This window comes from Pongo pygmaeus, chromosome 15 (genome assembly GCF_028885625.2).
Source record: "Pongo pygmaeus isolate AG05252 chromosome 15, NHGRI_mPonPyg2-v2.0_pri, whole genome shotgun sequence".
Taxonomy (NCBI): domain Eukaryota; kingdom Metazoa; phylum Chordata; class Mammalia; order Primates; family Hominidae; genus Pongo; species Pongo pygmaeus.
The window spans coordinates 51,738,414-51,762,052 of NC_072388.2; the positions used below are offsets into that span (position 1 = coordinate 51,738,414).

The 23,639-nt window shown below is 37.3% G+C and overlaps 1 protein-coding gene across 10 annotated transcripts in view; it reads right to left on the minus strand.

Annotated features, from left to right (window-relative positions):
- DDHD1 (DDHD domain containing 1) overlaps positions 1-23,639 on the minus strand; it is a 119,819-nt gene that overhangs the window by 23,945 nt on the left and 72,235 nt on the right. For all 10 annotated transcript variants that reach the window (XM_054447380.2, XM_054447378.2, XM_063651601.1 and 7 more), the window contains 2 exons: positions 6,848-6,954; positions 5,702-5,808 (listed from right to left, as the gene is read on the minus strand). In XM_054447380.2, the coding sequence (XP_054303355.2) occupies positions 5,702-5,808; positions 6,848-6,954 (214 nt within the window). The remainder of the gene's footprint in view (positions 1-5,701; positions 5,809-6,847; positions 6,955-23,639) is intronic.

Sequence of the window (23,639 nt, forward strand, 5' to 3'; positions counted from 1 at the left end):
TGAGCTGAGATTGTACAACTGCACTCCTGCCTCGGTAAGAACCTGTCTCAAAAAAAAAAAAAAGTTTGCCCACCTCTCACTTAGGAAGCACCCCCTTTTGTTCTTCACAATGCCTTAAGCAGTGTTTTCCCAGAATTCCCGGGATAGTATCAAGTAGGGGAACTGTTAAAAATACAAAATCACAGGCTCCATCTCAGAACCACCAAATGAGAATCTCTGGGAGATCTGGGAAACTATTCCTTTTCTTAACCTTTTTTTTTTTTTTTTTTTTTAATGAGATGGGCTCTCCCTCTGTGGCCCAGGCTGGAGTGCAATGGCGTGACCTCGGTTAACTGCAACCTCCGCCTCCTGGGTTCAAGAGATTCTTCTGCCTTGCCCTCACCAGTAGCTGGGACTACAGGCGCCTGTCACCATGCCTGGCTAATTTTTCTATTTTTAGTAGAGATGGAGTTTTGCCATGTTGGTCAGGCTAGTCTGAACTCCCAGCCTCAAGTGATCTGCTCGTCTCGGCCTCCCAAAGTGCTGGGATTACCAGCATGAGTCACCATGTCTAGCCTCTTTTTTTTTTTAAGAGATGGAGTCTCGCTCTGTCACCCAGGCTGGAGTACAGTGGCGCGATCTCGACTCACTGCAAGCTCTGTATCCTGGGTTCAAGCCATTCTCCTGCCTCAGCCTCCCAAGCAGCTGGGATTACAGGCACGTGCCACCATGCCCAGGTAATTTTGTATTTTTAGTAAAGACGGAGTTTCTCCATGTTGGTCAGGCTGGTCTCAAACTCCCAACCTCAGGTGATCCAACTGCCTCGGCCTCCCAAAGTGTTGGGATTACAGGCGTGAGCCGTGGCCTCCCAAAGTGTTGGGATTACAGGCGTAAGCCACCGTGCCCTGCCTGGCCTCTTCTTATTTGAAAATAATTTCAAATATATAAAATGTTGCAAAATAAAAATAACACAAAGATCACTCATATAACCTTTACCCAGGTTCACATATTGTTAGCATTGTATTCCATTTGCTTTATTCACTTGTTCTGTTTCTATGATAAACACATAAACCCTCACCTTTTTTGGGAATCATTTGAGGATATATTATATATGTCACGATCTTTTACCCCTAAATTCTTCATTGTATATTTTCTAAAACTAGGAATATTCTCTTCTATAATCACAGTAATCAACTTTATAAATTTATTTTGATATAATATTTCATCTAAACTACCATCCACATTCCAATTCTGCCAGTGTATCTAATAATATCTTTTATTGCAGTTTCCCCTATCCAGTACAGGATCCAGTTTAGGATGAGATACAGTATTTAGCTACATGTCTCTTTAGCATCCTTTAATCAGGAACATTTTCCGCAGCCACTCTGCCTTTATGATACTTTTTTTTTTTTTTGGAGACGGGGTCTTGCTCTTTCACCCAGGTTGGAATAGAGTGGCGTGAGGACAGCTCACTGCAGCCTCGACCTCCCAGGCTCAAGCAGTCCTCCCGGCCTCAGCATTCTGAGCAGCTGGGACTACAGCCCAAACCACCATACATGGCTAATTTTTAAAAAATTATTTTTGGTAGAGACGGGGTCTGGCTATGTTGTCCAGGCTGGTCTAGAACTCCATGGCTCAAGTGATCCTCCTACCTTGGCCTCACAAAGGGCTGGGATTACAGGCGTGTGCCACTGCACCCAGCCTGATAATGGTATTTTTAAAGAATACAGTCTCATTCCTACTTTTTATTACAACATCCTCATTTTGTGTTTGTCTGATGTTTCCTTATTGTCAGAATACTGTAAAGTGATGTGTTCTCCTGTGTGTGTCACATCCAGAGGCGCATAATGTCCATCTGTTCCACAGGAATACCCAGTTTAGGTATTGCTTGATTTCTCCAGTGTATAATTATTGTCGCTCTTTCTTAAACAAATAATCAGTTTATGGGGATATACTTTATGACCATGTAAATATCCTGCTCCTCATCAAAATACTGCCTTCAATTTAGTATCCATCGATGATTTGTGTCCAGTCTTTTCTTACCTAATCCTACCATGATAGCTGCAAAATGGTTTTCCAACTCCCATCAGTTGCCCTTTGGCATTCTACTATAAGCAAGGATTCTCCTTTCTCCCCATTTATTTGTTTTAGTCAATATGAACTTATAATTTTTTCAATGATTTATAAATAATAATTTTGGTGCTCAAATGTTCCAGATCTGGCCAGTGTGAGCTGCTTAATTTGGCCCTGTGTTCTTGTGACTACCCCACGATTCTCTTGAGCATCTTCCTACCTTCTGTCATAACAAGTTGTCCTAGCCCCAGAATCAGCCATTTTCCTGAGGAACCCTGGTTTTCCTCAGTGGGAAATAATAGCACTAGAGGAAAAGATCTGGGTGCTAGGTGTGCTCAATTAGGGTGTCGTTGCTTATTGGCCACTTTAGTGGACAAAGTTAGGAAATACATGCATGAACAGGCATACCCTCTTTCATGGCACTTTGTAGACACTGCATTTACAAATTGAAGGTTTGTGGCAACCCTGGTTCCACTTTTCCAACAGTGCTCACTTCATGTCTGTGTGTATTTTATAGCAATAGAGTATTTAAAAATTAAGGTATGTATATCTGTTTAGACACAATGCTGTTGCACACTTAACAGACTACAGTATAGTGTAACCATAATTTTATATGCACTGGGAAACCAAAAAATTTGCATGACTTGCTTTATTGTGACATTCACTTTATTGTGGTGGTCTGAAACCAAATCTACAGTATCTCTGAGGTATGCCTGTCTATATACATATTCACCTACATATATAAGTAATACTTACAACACACATGCATATTTTAGAAATTGTTGAATTTACAATGATACCCTCAAATTCCAGTACCTGCCACCCCCACCCTGGGTTTATTTTTGCCGTTATTTTTAATGAGTATGAAATGATTCTAGTCAGGGATGTTTGAAAATCACTGCTAAAGATTGCTGATGAATCTCAGTCACAAGTTATGCTCTCCTATGAAATTCACCTGGATCAAAAGACTAATTCAAAGGACTGGGTGTTCCCTTTGCCCCCCATTTATCATAGCCATTGGTTCCCTCTTCCTACTGTCTATTTTATTCAGTTCCCTTCTGAGGATAGTTATCTTTCCACATATAAGAGCATTACAGAAAGTGACCATTTGCTTAGTTACCACTAGCCAATAGCCAGAGCTTTGAGCCCTCTTAGGGGTACAACCAACCATATATATGCACGTATGTGTATGTGTATGGTAACATGTGCTCTGATATCCTCCTCCCTCCACTCTCACTGGTTTCACTTCTAATATTAGAGTATATTCTGTGCTATACAACTCCAGAAGGAAATCGTAAACATACCAAAAATTTGCAAGTATAATTCATTATTTTATGTTCTACTCTCTTCCCCTACAAAAATCTGGTTCCCTTTCCTCCGTTTATAGTTAATATCAGAACCATCTACCAGTTGCCTAAGCTAGAAATTGTAAGCATCATCTGTCTCTTCCCTTCCTGTATCACCCATAACAAATCATTTCAAGACCACTTAATTCTATCATATTTTGAATCCATCTCTTCTCTTTATTCCTATTGACACTATTTTGGGTTAGAACCTTGTTATCGCTCACTTGAATTTATGAAGATAGAATTGGGGTATGGAATAGAACTGTTTTTTCCTTTTTTCATTCTCAAGAACATAAAAATATTGGGGAGAAATGAGACACAACACTATCTGTTACTTGCTTTGCCAAATCTATGTCATTTTACTAGCTTGTAAAAATGAAAATGTGTCAAAATGTGCTCAGAAAATATTTGGCAAATTAAATTTATAAGTTAATACATACAAAATAAACCTGTTAACTCTGAAATGCTTTACATGTCTATTATAAAAAGTTACAGGTTATGAAACCTTAAGAAATCTAAGATCTTTGTACAGAAAACATGTACACTAAATCCATTCCATACTTAGTTTTTCAAAGCTTAGTTAGGAATAGTTTTAGATTAAAAACACTGATAAAAGAAAGCTCCCAGAGAAAACATTGAACCCTTCTTTCTCTTATGAAAGCAGAGGGATCTACAGGCAGCAACACATCTGTTTCAGCATTGGAGAATTTTACTCAGAATTCAGAAACTAAAATGATTTGATATTATAGTACCTGTAATAACAGTAATTCTTGACTGCCATGTGCCAGATGTTAATATAAGCATTACTTCAATTAATCTTTATAGGAATGCTATGAAGTAGCTACTTGTTAGAATATCCACTTTGCAGATAGAGAAGCCATACAAAAATTAATTGTTACAGTGGGACTGGAATCAAGCAGTCTATCTCTAGAGCCCATATACAATTGGCAAAAAATAATTTCTACTGCATGGTTTTTAGACAAAAATTGGGGCCATATATGATTATGAGGAAATGTGGAAATGTAATTTATCTTAAGTACTATAACAATAAGCCTAAATGCTTTTTTCAGAGGGAAAAAAAGAATAATTGCAAAAATTTCCATGGATATCTCTTCCTTCCATACATTTCATAAATGTGGCCCTATGTACTGTAATATTTTAAACTTTCTTGAAGGCAGAGACTCCCCCTTGTACAAGATCCTTGTACAGTATCTTATACCTAGTAAGTTCTCAATAGACAAATTTTTAATAAACATGTAGACCATATTCTTAGTTCAAAACACCTTTAACCAGCTGATTCAGTATACATATATATTATCAAATCTTACCTGGGATTCCTGATAAATAAATTTTACCAAAGTGACCGATCTTACTTGCAAACACTTGCACTGATTTTCCCTGTCTCCCTGCTAATGAAGGGTAACAGTCTGCAGTAAAGTGGCCCCCTGTTAGCCAGTGTTTGGCATAGAGTAGGGCTCACTAAATATTTATTGATTAAAGGCCCAGGAAAGTCAAAATAATCAGCCAATAAATAACAGAGAGACTGGCTATATTGTGAACACAGAGGAGAGAAGTGGTAAACAGTGTAAGCTGTGAAGCTGTATTGCCTAGGTTCAAATACTGCCTTTGCCACTTATTAAGTGAGACACAATGAGCAAGCCTCAAAATCTCTCTTGGCATCAGTTTCCTCATCCTTCAAATGAGGATACTAATCATACCTACTTCACAGGATTTTTTAAACAAGGGTTAAACAAGTTCACACATGTTAGGCAATTAACAAATGTTAGTTATTCCTACTAAACAGAATTCCTTTCCCTCTTATCAATAAAGTGACAAAATGCATTTGGTGGAGATTCTCTCATCTTCTTGAATAAACCTTCACCTCTTGCCCCCAGTGTTACTCTTGGGAGACATCGGCTCCACCACCATTTGAAAACTGTACAAATTCATTACAGAAGTGAAGCAATAAAAGTCCACCACATACAAAAAGTTTAAAGGACATTTTATGTCTAAAACTCTTTTGTGAAGACAACAATCATAGATATAATTAATCAGATTTATGAAAAATGTTATGTCTCAAAGAACTATTTTCTAACCAGTCCCCCAACCTGAGACCATCTGTTTTATTAAGGGTCCCAATGTCTAGTTTGAAGACTATCAAATTTATTAAAAGTATGCTATTTATAGATTAACGAATTCCTGTAATTTCTCATTTGCTTAAAAAAAAACATAAAATGTAAAAATTCAGGACATTTAAGCTATCACTAAAAAATACCCACCAGCAAGATAATCATGATACTTACTTCATCTCTATAAAGTGGACTAGTATAATACATTATGTCCATTGCACTGCTGTTCAGCATATCCCTTAAACCTCGTACTTTGTCAGGAGTAATAGAATCAACAGTGTCTACAAAAACAAACAAAAAAAGCAAGTTAACTTATAGAAAGTCTCTGTTATAGGAAAATAATAGTGAAGAAAATTACGTTGCCTGAAATAGTAACTATTTAAGTTAACATTTAAATATTCAAGACCAGCTTTGGCGCTAATGGATCTTCCCTTCCTATAAAATACTTCAAGGAAAAAAAACAGTGAAAGACAAAATAGGAGACAAAAAGAAACATTAAAGGATGAAAGCCATTATCAAGTCTATAAAGCGTCACCCTTTTTTGTATGTATTGGCTTTTGCATGAAATTCAGGGATACCCAGAGCAAAATGAGGCCACATATTTACAGGTGTCAAAACACAATCCCAAATGGCAGCTGCTAATATTATATCCAGTATAACAACTCTCTCATTTTGCAGATTATGTAAATAATCAATCTAAACATTCTGTTTTTATGGTTTTAATATTTAACAGACATAACTTTGTGTAAAGAAAGACACATATTTTGGTTGATGACAGCTCTTTAAGGAAGACAACTAAACTGATTTTATTTAAACAAATATACAAATTCTCTATGCTAGATTGTAATTCACCAGCCCAGGGAACGTATTAAAAACAACAAAGGAAAACAAAAAACCTGAGATTTTTAACTTCCGATTATGGGGAGAAAATTATTAGAAAGAAAAATGTAAGTTCGTATGGAATTATGGAAAACAAATATTTTTAAAGTACTGACAAATCAACTTAGTGTCAAAAACTTTAGAAAACATTTTGTTCCTGCTATATCCCTCCACCTGCCACAATCCAGAGGGGGCATGCATGAAAACAGTGCTATCTATGAAATCTATATAGTGGTCCAAATGATATTAGTCAGTATAATTATTCTAGAAATCAATGGATTTTCTTAAATAATCTAGAACAAAGGGTGAGTATATCTCCAGACAATTAAATTGAAGACACTATATTCTCAATGAACAGAAAGTGTTTTCTAAAACTTTCTGCATTTATTTTGGTAAAAGTTTGCCATTGGCTAAATCATTCAATTTTTAAATAAAATATACCTCCATCAAGAGTAAGTTTTGACCGCCACTCAACAGGCAGAAATTCAACATGTGTTTCATGGTTGGAAAAATGCCTTTCTTCTATTTTTCTTGCAGCCTCTCTCATCCTAAAAAAACAAACAAAAATGCAAACAAAGCTTTATGAGAATAACTTCACATATAAATTTATATGAGATAAAATGTGTTTAATCATAACACTTCCATTTGCTTATAGGTTTGTCCAGTTACATTCCAATGACTACCACACTGAGCAAGTCTGCACTAGGACACCTTCATTTCACGGTTATTTTCCTAAATTTGCCATCTATGATTTCAAATATTCTAAGCTTTTACATTATATTCTAAATAATTATATGTAAGAATTTTCAGTAGACAGAATGGCATAATGAATACCTCTGTGCCACCACCCAGCTCCAAATATTAGCAAGTCATGACCTATCTTGTTTCATCTATTGCTCTCTTCATCCTTTCCATAATATAAATTTTAAAATTTTATTTAAAACATTAAGATACTATAAAATTGACCCTTTTCCCCCTTTTGGTGTCAGTTATATAAATTTTAGCACATGTGCAGATTTGTGATTAGTATTACACAATTAAGAACATGCTATTCCTTTAGTAGTCACTCCCTTCCCCCATATTTAAAAGCAAATCCTAGATATTGCATTATTTTGTCTGTAGTTTAGTATCTATTTCTAAAATATAAGAAAAACATAACCTATTCAGTATTATCATATCAAAGAAATTAATAATTCTTTAATTTCTGCAAATATGTAGTTCAGTGGTCCTATTTTCCCAGTTGGACTATAAAATATTATTTTATATTATATTTTATAATATTTTACAATATTAAAAATTTTTTTACACTTGTTTAAATTGAACTCTAAATACAATCCATGCACTGCAATTGGAAGACATGTCTCTACTACAGGCTCCTTTCTCTATTTGCCTTGTAAAGGCATACCTTGTTTTACTGCATTCATTTTTTAAAAAATTGCACTCTGCAGATATTGCCTTTTTCTCCACTTTTTAAAAAACTGAAGGTCTGTGGTAACCTTGCATGGAGCAAGTCTATTAGTGCATTTGTCCAACAGCATGTGCTCACTCTGTGTCTCTGTGTCACATTTTGTAATCCTCACAATATTTCAAACTTTCTCATTATTATTACATCCACTATGGTGAACTGCACCCATATAAGATGAGCTTAATCGATAAATGTAAGTGGTCTGACTGTTCCACTGACTGGCTATTCCCCAACCTTTCTCCTGCTCCGAGGGCTTCTGTATTATCCCTGAGACACAACAATATTGAGATTAGGGCACTTAATAATTCCATACTGGCCTCTAGGTGATCAAGTGAAAAGAAGAGTCGCATATCTCTTACTTCAAATAAAAAACCAGAAAGGATTGAGCTTAGTGAGGGAGGCATGTCAAAAGCCAAGCATGCCAAAAGCTGGACCTCTTGCACCAGGTAGTCAATTTGTGAATGCAAAGGAAAAGTTCTTGAAAGAGATTAAAAGTACTACTCCAGTGAACACACGAATAAGAAAATGAAAAAGCCTTATTGTTGATAAGGAGAAAGTTTTAGTGGTCTGGATAGAAGATCAAAACAGCTACAACTTTCCCTTCATTTATGCCAAAGCCTAATCCAGAGCAAGCCTTAACTCTTTTCAATTCTAAAAGACTGAGAGAGGCAAAGAAGGTACCGAAGAAAAGTTTGAAGCCAGCAGGTTGGTGCATGAGGTTTAAGGAAAGAAGCTGTCTCCATAACATAAAGGTGCGAGGTAAGTGCTAATGTAGAAGCTGCATCAAGTTAAGAAGATCTAGCCAAGATAATCAATGAAGGTTGCTACACTAAACAACATATTCTCAATGTAGACAAAAAAGCCTTCTAATGGAAAAAGATGCCTAGGACTTTCACAGCTAGAGAGGAGAAGTCAATGCCTGGCTTCAAAGCTTCAAAGGACAGGCTGACTCTCTTGTGAAGAGCTAATGCAGCTGGTAACTTGGAAGCTGAGGCCAATGCTCACTGACCATCCCAAATAGCCTAAGGCCCTTAAGAATTATGCTAAATCTACTGTGCCTGTGCTCTATAAATAGAACAACAAAACCTGGATAGCAGCACATCTTTTTTACAGCATGGCTTACAGAATATTTTAAGCCCACTGTTGAGACCTACTGCTCAGAAAAAAAATGATTCCTTTCAAATGATTACTGCCCACTGACAATGTACCTGGTCACTCAAGAGCTCTGATGGAGATGTACAAGGAGATGAATGTCGTTTTCATGCCTGCTAACACAATATCCACTCTGCAGCCCATGGATCAAGGAGTAATTTTAACTTTCAAGCCTTATATTTAAGAAACAAATTTTATAATGCTATAGCTGCTATAGACAGTGGATGAATCTGGGCAAAGTAAACTGAAAATATTCTGGAAAGAATTGATCATTCTAGATGCCATTAAGAACATTTGTGATTCAGTGATTCATGGGGGGTGAAAATATCAACATTCCAGAAGTTTGGAAGAAATGGATTCCAACCCTCATAAATGACTTTGAGGGGCTCAAGACTTCAGTGAGGAAGTAACTGCAGATGTATTGGAAATAGCAAGAGAACTAAAATAAGCAGAGTGTGAAGATGTGACTGAATTGCTGCAATTTCATGAGAAAACTTCAGTGGATGAGGAGTTGCTTCTTATGGATGAACAAAGAAAGTGGTTTGAGATGGACTCTTGGTGAAGATGTGAATATCGTTGAAATGGCAACAAAGAATTCAGAATATGCCATAAACTTAGTTGATAAGGCAGTGGCAGGGTTTGACAGGATTGATTCAAATTTTCAAGGAAGTTCTACAGTGGGTAAAATGCTCTCAAACTGCATTGCATGTTACAGAGTAATCTTTCGTGAAAGGAAGAATCAATTGATGTGGCTAACTTCATTGTTGTCTTATTTTAAGAAATTGCCACACCCACCCCAAACTTCGGCAACTACCATCCTGATCAGTCAGCAGCCATCAACACGGAGGCAAGACCCTTCAACAGCAAAAAGATGCTGTGAACTCACTAAAGCCTCAGATAATCGGTTAGCAACATTTAGCAGTATAGCATTTTAAAATTAAGGTATGTACACGATTTTTAAAGACATTATGCTATCACATACTTAATAGTTTACAGTGTAGTGTAAACATAACTTTTATATGCACTGAGAAGCCAATTTGTGCACCTTGCTTAATTATGATATTCACTTTATTGCAGTGGCATGGAACCAAACCCACAGTATCTTTGAGGTATACCTGTAATTTTTTGTGTATGTGTCCTATAGAGTTACTCAGAGTCCGATTTTCATTCACTGCATCCCTATGGTGTTATTTAACATGTTCTTTATCCCGTTTCCTATAATTTGGTAGTTAGTTACAGGGGCTTCATCAGATGCAAGCTCTGTTTTGGCGACTACTACTCCATACGCACATAGGTATAGGTACACTCTTCTCTTTTTAGTGATGATAGCAGTTACTGATGATCATTGTTTAAATCCATTAGTTTATCATGGTGGCAAAAGTGCCTTTTAAATTCCATCACTTTTCATTTGTTTATAGGCTTATACTTCTAGAAAGAGAAATTTCCTTACATTAAATATTTAGCTGCACTGGGGTATAACCAAATAGTTTCTGCATGAACTGTGGCACAGTTAATCTAGAAAAGGTAGGATAAATGGTTAATTCTTCCCTTTTATTAACAGTTTTCAAAATAACAAGTCATTAGGTTTTATATATTTTGATGTCATTGCTAACTCACAGATATAAGCATATTTGATGCATATCAATCCACTGTAGTTATCCTTACCAAGGTTCAAATTGTCTATTTTAGGTCTGTGAATCTCTCCAAGTTGCTTTTGACACAACTTCATTAGTTTTTTTTTTTTTTTAAAAAACAATTGTGGCTTTTAGTATATTCAAAGAGTTATGCAGCTATCACCATTATCTAATTTCATAACACTTTTGTCACTCCAGAAAGAAACACCATACCCATTAGCAGTCACTCTCTATCCCTCTTCTTCCCACCTGCCAGCCCCCACTAATCTACTTTCAGCAGATTTGTCTATTTTGAACATTTCATATAAATAGAATCATACAATATGGGGCCTTTGGGTCTGGCTTTTCAGTTAGTGTAATGTTTTCAAGTCTCATCCATGTTGCATCATAAATCAGTACTTCATTGTTTTTCATTGTTGAATAGTATTTCATTATATGGATATGCCACTTTTGTTTAGCCACTCATCAGTTGATGGATGTTTGGGTTGCTTCCATTTTTTGGCTATCACGAATAATGCTTCTACGAACATTCTTTAACAAGTTTTTGTGGACATACGTTTTCAGATCTCTTGGGTATACACATAGGAGCGATATTGCTGGCTCATACACTAACTTTAACTTTTGGAAGAACTGCCAAACTCTTTCCAAAGCAGCTGTACTATTTTCCGATCTCACGAGAAACATGTAAGGTTTGTGATTTTTCTTCATCCTAGCTAATACTTATTAATTTCCATCTTTTTGATAAGAGTTATCCTAGTGGGTATAAAGTGGTACCCTTAAAGTGGCAGCATTCAAGGTCACATCTCTCTAATAACTAAAGATGCTGAACATCTTTTCATGGGTTTATTGGCCATTTGTATATCCTATTTGGACAAATGTCTATTCAAATCCTTTACACATTTAAAAAAACTGGAGTCTTCCTTTTTTAAAAACTGTTGAGTTGTAAGAGTACTTTATATATCCTGGATCCTAGACCTTTATCAGATATGTGGTTTGCTAATATTTTCTCCCATTCTGAGGGTTGTCTTCATTTTCTTCAGCGTCCTTTGAAGAACAAAAGGACTTTTCTACTTATAATATCATGTCATTTGCAAACAGAGATAGTTTTATCTCTTCCATTCTAATCTAGATGCCTTTTATTTCTTTTCTTGCTTAATTGCTCTGGCTGAAATGTACAGTACAATGCTGAACAGAAGTGGTGAGAGTGGATATCCTTGTCTTGTTCCTGATCTCAAGGAGCAGCTTTCAGTCTTTCACTATTAAAGAATAAGTTTAGCCACAGGCTTTTTGTAGATGCCCTTTACCAGGTTGAGAAAGTTGCCTTCTGTTTCTAATTTCCCGAGTTCTTTTATTATGAAAGTATGTTGAGATTTTGTCAAATGTCTTTTCTGTATCTGAAAATCACATGATGTGTTTTTTTCCCTTCATTCTACACATGTGGTGGATTACCTTGATTAAAAAAAAATGTTGACCCAATCTTGCATTCCTGGATAAATCCCACTTAGTCATGGTATATAACCATTTATATATGGTGCTGGATTCAGTTTGTTGGCATTTCATTGACATTTCTGTGGTCTGTATTCAGTAAGGGATATTCATATAGTTTTCTTTTCCTTATGATGCTTTCATTGGTTTTTGGTATCAGGGTAATATTGGCTTCATAGAATGAGCTGGGAAATCTTCCTTCCTCTTCCATTTTTTAGAGATTTGTAGAGAAGTGTGCTAATTTTTCTCTATTTTTTTTTTAAGAGACAGGATCTTACTATGTGGCCCAGGCTGAAGTGCAGTGGCTAGTCACTGGAACCGTCGTGTACTATAGCCTGGAACTCCTGTGCTCAAGCAATCCTCCTGCCTCAGCCTTCCACGAAGCGGAGACTGCAGGCACATGCCAATGCACCCAGCTTAATTCTTCTTTTAATGTTTGGTAGAATTAACCAGTGCAATCTTCTGGTCCTGGGCTTTTGTTGTTTTGGTGGGAAGTTTTTTGATTATTAATTCAAATGCTTTACTTGTTACAGGTCTACTCAGACCTTCTATTTCTTACTCGTTACCAGATCAGTTTTCCTAGTTTGTGTCTGTCTTGGAAAGTGATTAGTAAAACAGTTTTGGTAGTTTGTTTCTAGAAATTTGTCCATTTAATCTAGGTGATATACTTTGTAGCATAGAATTGTGCATAGTATTCCCTTATAATCCTTTTTATTTCTGTAAGTTTGCTGGTAGTAATGTCTCCTCCTTTATTTTTCATTTTAGTAATTTGAATCTTTTTTCTCTTGTTTGGTCTAGTTAAAATGTTCTCAACTTTGTGGATCTTTTCAAAGAACCAGAGTAATACATACAGATCTTCCCTATTTTACAACTGCATACTACTCCACTATATAGATAATAGCTGTAGTTTATCAACCCATCTCTTACTGATGAACATTTGAGTAGTTTCCTACGTGATGCTGCAATCAAAAGCCTTGTGCATGCCTCTTTTATTTTTTGCTGATTTTTTTGGTATAGAGTCCTGGAAGTAGGCTTTCTGGGTCAAAGGATAAATACATATGTAATTTTGATAGATACTGCCACATACTCGTTTTCATTGCATTCCATCAGCTGTACAAGAACATCTATTACCTACAGCCTGGCCAAAAAAAGCATGTTGCCAAATTTTGAACTTTTGCTAATCTGATAGTTAAGAAATGACATCTGTTTGGGTGCATTGCTCACGCCTTAATCCCAGCACTTTGGGAGGCCGAGGCAGGCAGATCACTTGAGGTCAGGAGTCTGAGACCAGCCTGGCCAACATGGTGAAATCCCGACTCTACTAAAAAAACATAAAATTAGCTGGGTGTGGTGGTGTGCACCTGTAGTCCCAGCTATTTGGGAGGCTGAGGCAGAAGAATTGCTTGAACCCAGGAGGTGGAGGCTGCAGTGAACCGAGATCGTGCCACTGCACAACATTCTGGGTGACAGAGCAGAACTCTCTCCAAAAAAAAAAAAAAACTTTTCATATGGTTAAGAGCCATTTCCTTTTCTGGGAACTACTTGCTTATATCTTTAGCCTATTTTCCTATAAGGTGGTTGAACATATTTTTATTTTTAGAATGATTTTACATATTAAGAATCCTTCATCTGTAAGTTGAAAATGTTTCTTTCGGTTTAACTTAGTTTTTCTTTGCCATATATTTTTTTTCCTAGACAATATATTTATCAATATTTTTCCTTATTTCTCGTGGATCAAGTCATAGAATAGTTTTCTCTATTCCAAAGTTCTAGAAGAATTCAAACTCTCCTTTAAAAAAATCCCTAATACTTGTATAATTTCATTTCTTTTTCTTCCCCCCTCCATTTTTTTTTTAATTTTTAATTTTTTTTATTTTAGAGATGAGGTCTTGCTATGTTGCCCTAGCTGAAGTGCAATGGCTATTCATAGGTGTGGTCATAGGGCACTACAGCCTCGAACTCCTGGGCTCAAGCGATTCTCTTGCTTCAGCCTCCCATGTAGCTAGGACTATAGGCATGTGCTACTATGTCCTGGTTTCATTTCTTTCACTTAAATGTGATCCAAATGAAATTTATCCTTGTGTGAGAAATGGATCCAGTTTATTTTTTTCTATATGCAAATCCAGTTATCCCAATAGTACTTGTTGAGAAGTCTATCTTCATTTTCAGTATATTTTAAAAGACATTGCATTATAATTATGTTTATTGATTGCCTATCCCCAAAGTTCGCATTTTAAGAAGCCTAGATTCTACTTTGCCAAAATAAAGATGTGCTTCCCTTATCATCACTGAAAATAAAATGACAGCCAAAACTTTAGACTTGAAGGCAGGATTTATCATCCACAAAGTCTAAAAGTTCCTTTTTTACATCAGATAAGTAATCGCAGAAACATTTTTAAAGTTTCTTTGTCATCTTTTCAAATGTTCAGTTTTAACAAATATGAGTATATGCAAGAAAGAACATATTTAAAAATTTCTAATATTTTTCTACCCACTCATTCAATTTTGATAGCTGAGTAATTCTTATGTAAATCATTGTGATATAGCAATTAGGAAGTGGTACATGTGCTGCTGTTTGAATTTGCACACAAAATAGTTCATTTAGATGAGTGGTTCTCAACCATAGACAATTTTGTACTTCGAGGGACACTTGGCAATGTTTGGAGATATTTTTGGTTCTAACAACTAAGGGTTTTATCTGCATCAGTGAAGAGAGGGTAGGGATACAGTTATAGATCTTACAATGTACAGGCCAGCCATCATAACAAAAAATTATGCAGTCAAAAATGTCAATAGTGATGTAGCTGGGAAACCCTAATTTTGAGTTCTCAACTTGGAAACACTACATCTGCTTAAAATGTTGTTTTGTTATAAAGCAAACTTATACAATCCTTCACTCCACAGGATCGCTATCATAATTCTCAAATGATCAAAAACTGATCAAACAGGTATGTCTACTGAATCATTTGGAGTACAAGAGTGACTGTTAAGAAAAAAAAGAAAACGATGGAAGAAAAATGAAAAAATAGTGAGGGAAGGAGAAGGGAGAGGAGGGGGATGCGGAAAAAAGGAAGGGGGAGACAGGGAGAGGGAAGAGAGAAGATGGATATGTTCTGGCTATATGCCCAAATTTGCCTTACTAAAAACAGTAAAATCTATTTCTTAACTATCTCATAAGAACCACTGAGACCAATGGGGGATAGAGAAAATGAGAAAAAGGAATGATTAAAAAATATTATACTACACCTCAGACAATGACCCATTCCTGTGCTGCTATGCATGCACAAAAATCATGATTTCAGTCCTGTTATAAGCTTATTTCAATTTCCATGTTCTCTGAGCAATGAATGTTTTACTTCATATTGTAAGAAGACAGAGATTAATAGCATTTAAGAATTACTGTACAACTGAGGATCATTAAATAGCTGTAAAACATAAGTTTTCATAATTCCTCTCAATTAGAAAAAAATTGGTAAACTAATTGGTTTTAAGAAAATATATGTGTGATATAAATATAGAAAAAATAGAAAAAGATATAAATAGAAAATCATGAACAGTGATCTCCAAGATACTTTTTTTTTTTTTTTTTTTTAAGAGATGAGTTTGGCTGGGCATGGTGGCTCACGCCTGTAATCCCAGCACATTGGGAAGCTGAGGCAGGTGAATCGCCTGAGGTCAGGAGTTCGAGACCAGCCTGACCAATATGGTGAAGCCCTGTCTCTACTAAAAATACAAAAATTAGCCAGGTGTGGTGACGTGTGACTGTAGTTCCAGCTACTAGGAAGGCTGAGATAGGAGAATTTCTTCAACCCAGGAGGCGGAGGCTGCAGTGAGCCAAGATCACGCACCACACTCCAGCTTGGGCAACAGAGTGAGACTCTGTCTCAAAAAAAAAAAAAAAAAAAAAGAAAAAAAAAGACATGGGGTCTTGCTTCATTGTCCAATGCTGCAGTGCACTGGCAACTCACAGGTATGATCATAGCACACCACAGTCTTGAACTCTTGGGCTCAAGCAATCCAAAATACATTTTTTAAACAAACAAACAAAAACAAGGTCCAGAAGTCTATAGCATGTACCTTTTGTGTGGAAAAAAATTTGTGCATGCCTAAAGAAAATCTAGAAGACTCTAAATGGGGACACAAGGACAAAGGATAATGAGGGAAGATGGGGACAGAAATGAGAATCAGCCTTTTTACTCCATATTTTAATATTTTGTGAACTACATGTATGTCCTGTTCAAAAAAATAAGTTTTATTGATATTCTTGTCACTATTGTTTATTCTCCCATTTTTTTTCTGTACTTACGGGTTTATGCCTTTTTGCTTTTTAAAATTCTTTTTTATATCATGTTCAAAGAGGTTTCAGGAGGGAATAAGATAAGCTCATGTGTTCAACCTACTGTGTTTAACTGAAAACCTCTTTATAGTCTTCTAAGATTATAGCTTTAAAATGACTAATTTAGGGCATTAGATATACAAGTTCTATGAAGAGTTCCCTTGTAATTAAACTCCACAAAAAGTAAATCCAATTGTATTTAAAATGCCTTCCATTTATCCCTTTTAGTAAACTAGTTCTGACATTCCCAGAAGTTGTCTAAAAATTTGCTTCTCAGTCTATGTAAGTGGTAAACATATTTTTCTGGAACAAAGGTGATGAAAGCTAATCTGAACTAATCACTAGCAAGTCTGCTAAAATAAGGTTAAGAGGGAAAACTCTCTATTCCCAGGAATCTAAGACATGATTTAAAGAAATCCTCAGAGAACAAAAGGCTGTCAAATCAATCACAAGTACACACAAGCTTCAGGATGGCACTGATAAGGATAAGTTTTGTATAGGCCTGAACACTGAACTTAGGAATGACAGCAAGCAGAGAAATGATAAGAAATCCTATGGATTTTCCTATCTTTCTCTCTTTTATTATGCAGAATTCCTTTTTATATGAATATTTTCCATTGATTACTAAGTTATGTGTAGAATTTTCCATCAAATTAACCTGTCTACGAAGAAATGATGGCAATCCTCCCTGTAGTGGACACTTGGGTTTTTTTTTGAGCCACCTTGGATTCATTCATCCTGCTTCCAATAATAGCTCTTGATTTTTATCTGTGAATCTAGCTCTTCCTATAGTTAAGATGAAGTCAACTTCCATCTGATTCTAGGTTGGGAATATGACAAGTTTAGCCAATCAGACCCTGCATGGCTACATACATAGATTCAGGAAGTTGGATCAACATCATTAGTCACTGAAATGCATAGACTAGCTGGGACTTTTGGAAAAAAAGATTTACTCTTTCTGAATTTGAACACAAGATTATATAAATCACATTTGGAATCAAAGGAGATGTGTGATAATGGCCCCAAAATGAAGGCGATAGAGCAGATGAAACTGGATTTTGATGACTTGTTTGGCAATATGACTCCTAGACTCCTCAGTTTTATGAGTTACTAAATCCTGCTTTTGGCTTAAGCCTTTTTGGGTTAGGATTTCCCTCACTTGTACTCAAAGAAATCAATCTGATACCTTCTTATTTATCAATGGCTCCAGAGAGAATATACAAGTAAACCTAGTTCTCAGGTTCCTAGATATCCAAGCAAAATATCTGCATACTAACATATAAATATAAACATCACAGGAAGTAATATATAACTCATCAGAGAGTAAAATCAGGATCAGAGGGAAGAGATTCCTGTAATATAAGCTATGGAGATTGAAAAGGATCAGGGTTGGCCTGGCACTATGCGACAAGGTTTTTTCTTTAAAAAGTTGAATTGTGAGGTCTGTTTCAAGATGGTCAAATAGGAACAGCTCTGGTCTTCAGCTCCCAGCTTGATGGATGAAGAATACAGGTGATTTCTCCATTTCCAACTGAGGTACCTGGTTCATCTCACTGGGACTGGTTGGACAGCGGGTGCAGCCCACAGAGGGCGAGCCGAAGCAGGGTGGGGCATCACCTCACCCAGGAAGCGCAAGGGGTCTGGGGATTTCCCTTTCCTAGCCAAGGGAAGCTGTGACAGACTGTACTGGGAAAATTGAGACACTGCCACTTAAATACTGTGCTTTTCCAACAGTATGAGCAAATGTCACACCAGATTATATCCTGCGCCTGGCTCAGCGGGTCCCACACTCACAGAGCCTTACTCACTGCTAGCGCAGCAGTCTGAGATCAAACTGCTAGGCGGCAGCGTGGCTGGGGAAGGGGCATCTGCCATTGCTGAGGCTTGAGTAGGTAAATAAAGCGGCTGGGAAGCTCAAACTGGGTGGAGCTCACCGCAGCTCAAGGAGGCCCGCATGCCTCTGTAGACTCCACCTCTGGGGGGCAGTACATAGCTGAACAAAAGGCAGCAGAAACTTCTGTAGACTTAAACATCCCTTTCTGACAGCTCTGAAAAGAGCAGTGGTTCTCCCAGCATGGCGTTTGAGCTCTGAGAATGGACAGACTGCCTCCTCAAGTGGGTGGTCCCTGATCCCTGTGCAGCCTAACTGGGAGACACCTCCCAGTCGGGGCCAACAGACACCTCACACAGCCGGGGCCCCTCTGAGACGAAGCTTCCAGAGGAATGATCAGACAGCAATAATTGCTTTTCTTCAATATTTGCTGCTCTGCAGCCTCCGCTGGTGATACCCAGGCAAACAGGGTCTGGAGTGGACCTCCAGCAAACTCCAACAGACCTGCAGCTGAGAGACCTGACTGTTAGAAGGAAAACTAACAAACAGAAAGGAATAGCAGCAGCATCAACAAAAAGGACATCCACACCAAAACCCCATCTGTACATCACCATCATCAAAGACCAAAGGTAGATAAAACCACAAAGATGGGGAGAAACTACAGCAGAATAGTTGAAAATTCTAAAACCCAGAGCACCTCGTCTCTTCCAAAGGATTGCACCTCCTCGCCAGCAACGGAACAAAGCTGGATGGAGAATGACTTTGACAAGCTGGCAGAAGTAGGCTTCAGAAGGTTGGTAATAACAAACTTCTATGAGCTAAAGAAGCATGTTCAAACCCATCGCAAGGAAGCTAAAAACCTTGAAAAAAGATTAGATGAATGGCTAACTAGAATAAACAGTGTAGAGAAGACCTTAAATGACCTGATGGAGCTGAAAACCATGACACGAGAACCACGTGACGCACACACAAGCTTCGGTAGCTGATTTGATCAAGGGGAAGAAAGGTTATCAGTGATTGAAGATCAAATTAATGAAATGAAGCGAAAAGAGAAGTTAAGAGAAAAAAGAGTAAAAAGAAATGAACAAAGCCTCCAAGAAATATGGGACTATGTGAAAAGACCAAATCTATGTTTGATTGGTGTACCTGAAAGTGACGGGGAGAATGGAACCAAGCTGGAAAACACTCTTTAGGATATTATCCAGGAGAACTTCCCCAACCTAGCAAGGCAGGCCAACATTCAAATTCAGGAAATACAGAGAACACCACAAAGATACTCCTCGAGAAGAGCAACTCCAAGACACATAATTGTCAGATTCACCAAGGTTGAAATGAAGGAAAAAATGTTAAGAGCAGCCAGAGAGAAAGGTCAGGTTACCCACAAAGGGAAGCCCATCAGACTAACGGCAGATCTCTCGGCAGAAACTCTACAAGCCAGAAGAGAGTGGGGGCCGATATTCAACATTCTTAAAGAAAAGAATTTTCAACCCAGAATCTCATAACCAGCCAAACTAAGCTTCATAAGTGAAGGAGAAATAAAATCTTTTACAGACAAGCAAATGCTGAGAGATTTTGTCACCACCAGGCCTGCCTTACAAGAGCTCCTGAAGGAAGCACTAAACATGGAAAGGAACAAATGGTACCAGCCACTGCAAAAACATGACAAATTGTAAAGACCATCGATGCTAGGAAGAAACTGCAATTAATGGGCAAAATAACCAGCTAACATCATAATGACAGGATCAAATTCAAACATAACAATATTAACATTAACTGTAAATGGGCTAAATGCCCCCAGTTAAAAGATACAGACTGGCAAATGGGATAGACATTTGCACAAGACCCATCAGTATGCTGTATTCAGGAGACCCATCTCATGTGCAGACACACAGACACACACACAGGCCCAAAATAAAGGGATGGAGGAAGACCAACCAAGCAAATGAAAAGCAAAAAAAAAAAAAAAAAAAAAAAGCTGGAGTTGCAATCCTAGTCTCTGATAAAAGAGACTTTAAACCAACAAAGATCGAAAGAGACAAAGAAAGACATTACATAATGGTAAAGGGATCAATTCAACAAGAAGAGCTAACTATCCTAAATATATATGCACCCAATAAAGGAGCACCCACATTCATAAAGGAAGACCTTAGAGACCCCACAAAGAGACTTAGACTCCCATAGAATAACAATGGGAGACTTTAACACCCCACTGTCAATATTAGACGGATCAACAACATAGAAGGTTAACAAGGATATCCAGGACTGGAACTCAGCTCTGCACCAAGCAGACCTAATAGACATCTACAGAACTCTCCACCCCAAATCAATAGAATATACATTCTTCTCAGCACCACATCACACTTATTCCAAAATTGACACACAGTTGGAAGTAAAGCACTCCTCAGCAAAGGTAAAAGAACAGAAATGACAACAAACTGTGTCTCAGACCACAGTGCAATCAAATTAGAACTCAGGATTAAGAAACTCACCCAAAACCGCAAAATACATGGAAACTGAACAACTTGCTCCTGAATGACTACTGGGTACATAACGAAATGAAGACAGAAATAAAGATGTTCTTTGAAACCAATGAGAACAAAGACACAACGTACCAGAATCTCTGGGACACATTTAAAGCAGCGTATAGAGGAAAATTTATAGCACTAAATGCCCACAAGAGAAAGCAGGAAAGATCTAAAATTGACACCCCAACATCAGAATTAAAAGGACTAGAGAAGCAAGAGCAAACACATTCAAAAGCTAGCAGAAGGCAAGAAATAACTAAGATCAGAGCAGAACCGAAGGAAATAGAGACACAAAAAACCCTTCAAAAAATCAATGAATCCAGGAGCTGGTTTTTTGAAACAATCAACAAAATTGATAGACCGCTAGCAAGACTAACAAAGAAGAAAAAAGAGAAGAATCAAATAGACGCAATAAAAAATGATAAAGAGATTATCACTACTGATCCCACAGAAATACAACAAACTACCATCAGAGAATACTATAAACACCTCTATGCGAATAAACTAGAAAATCTAGAAGAAATGGATAAATTCCTGGACACATACACCTTCCCCCAAGACTAAACCAGGAGGAAGTTGAATCACTGAATAGACCAATAACAGGCTCTGAAATTAAGGCAATAATTAATAACCTACCAACCAAAAAAAGTCCAGGACCAGAGAGATTCACAGCCAAATTCTTCCAGAGGTACAAAGAGGAGCTGGTACCATTCCTTCTGAAACTATTGCAGTCAATAGAAAAAGAGGGAATCCTCCCTAACTCATTTTATGAGGCCAACATCATCCTGATACCAAGGCCTGGCAGAGACACAACAACAAAAAAAGAGAATTTTAGACCAATATCCCTGATGAACATCGATGCAAAAATTCTCAATAAAATACTGGCAAACTGAATCCAGCAGCACATCAAAAAGCATATCCACCAAGATCAAGTTGGCTTCATCCCTGGGATGCAATCTGGTTCAACATACGCAAATCAATAAACACAAGCCATCACATAACCACAACCAAAGACAAAAACCATATGATTATCTCAATAGATGCATAAAACGCCTTTGACAAAATTCAACAGCACTTCATGCTAAAAACTCTCAATAAACTAGGTATTGATGGAACATATCTCAAAATAATAAGAACTATTTATGACAAACCCACAGCCAATATCATACTGAGTGGGCAAAAACTGGAAGCATTCCCTTTGAAAACTGGCACAAGACAGGGATGCCCTCTCTCACCACTCCTATTCAACATAGTGTTGGAAGTTCTGGCCAGGGCAATCAGGCAAGAGAAAGAAATAAAGGGTATTCAATTAGGAAAAGAGGAAGTCAAATTGTCCCTATTTGCAGATGACATGATTGTATATTTAGAAAACCCCGTTGTCTCAGCCCAAAATCTCCTTAAGCTGATAAGCAACTTCAGCAAAGTCTCAGGATACAAAATCAATGTGCAAAAATCACAAGCATTCTTATAAACCAATAACAGACGAGACAAATCATGAGTGAACTCCCATTGACAATTGCTTCAAAGAGAATAAAATACCTAGGAATCCAACTTACAAGGGATGTGAAGGACCTCTTCAGGGAGAACTACAAACCCTGCTCAACGAAATAAAAGAGGACACAAACAAATGGAAGAACATTCCATGCTCATGGATAGGAAGAATCAATATCATGAAAATGGTCATAATGCCGAACGTAATTTATAGATTCAATGCCATCCCCATCAAGCTACCAATGACTTTCTTCACAGAATTGGAAAAAACTATAAGTTCATATGGAACCAAAAAAAGAGCTCACATAGCCAAGACAATCCTAAGCAAAAAGAACAAAGCTGGAGGCATCATGCTAACTGACTTCAAACTATACTACAAGGCTACAGTAACCAAAACAGCATGGTACTGGTATCAAAACAGAGATATACACCAATGGAACAGAACAGAGGCCTCAGAAATAACACCACACATCTACAACCATCTGATCTTTGACAAACCTGACAAAAACAAGAAATGGGGAAAGGATTCCCTATTTAATAAATGATGCTGGGAAAACTGGCTAGCCATATGTAGAAAGCTAAAACTGGATCCCTTCCTTACACCTTATACAAAAATTAATTCAAGATGGATTAAGGACTTAAATGTTAGACCTAAAACCATTAAAGCCCTAGAAGAAAACCTAGGCAATACCATTCAGGACATAGGCATGGGCAAAGATTTCATGTCTAAAACACCAAAAGCAATAGCAACAAAAGCCAAAATTGACAAATGGGATCTAATTAAACTAAAGAGCTTCTGCACAGCAAGAGAAACTATCATCAGAGTGAACAGGCAACCTACAGAATGGGAGAAAATTTTTGCAATCTACCCAACTGACAAAGGGCTAATATCCAGAATCTACAAAGAACTTAAACAAATTTACAAGAAAAAATCAAACAACCCCATCAAAAAGTAGGCAACGGATATGAAGAGACACTTCTCAAAAGAAGACATTTATGCAGCCAACAGACACATGAAAAAATGCTCATCATCACTGGCCATCAGAGAAATGCAAATCAAAACCACAATGAGATACCATCTCACATCAGTTAGAATGGTGATCATTAAAAAGTCAGCAAACAACAGGTGCTGGAGAGGATGTGGAGAAATACGAACGCTTTTACATGGTTGGTGGGACTGTAAACTAGTTCAACCATTGTGGAAGACAGTGTGGCGATTCCTCAGGGATCTAGAACTAGAAATATCATTTGACCCAGCCATCCCATGACTGGGTATATACCCAAAGGATTATAAGTCATGCTACTATGAAGACA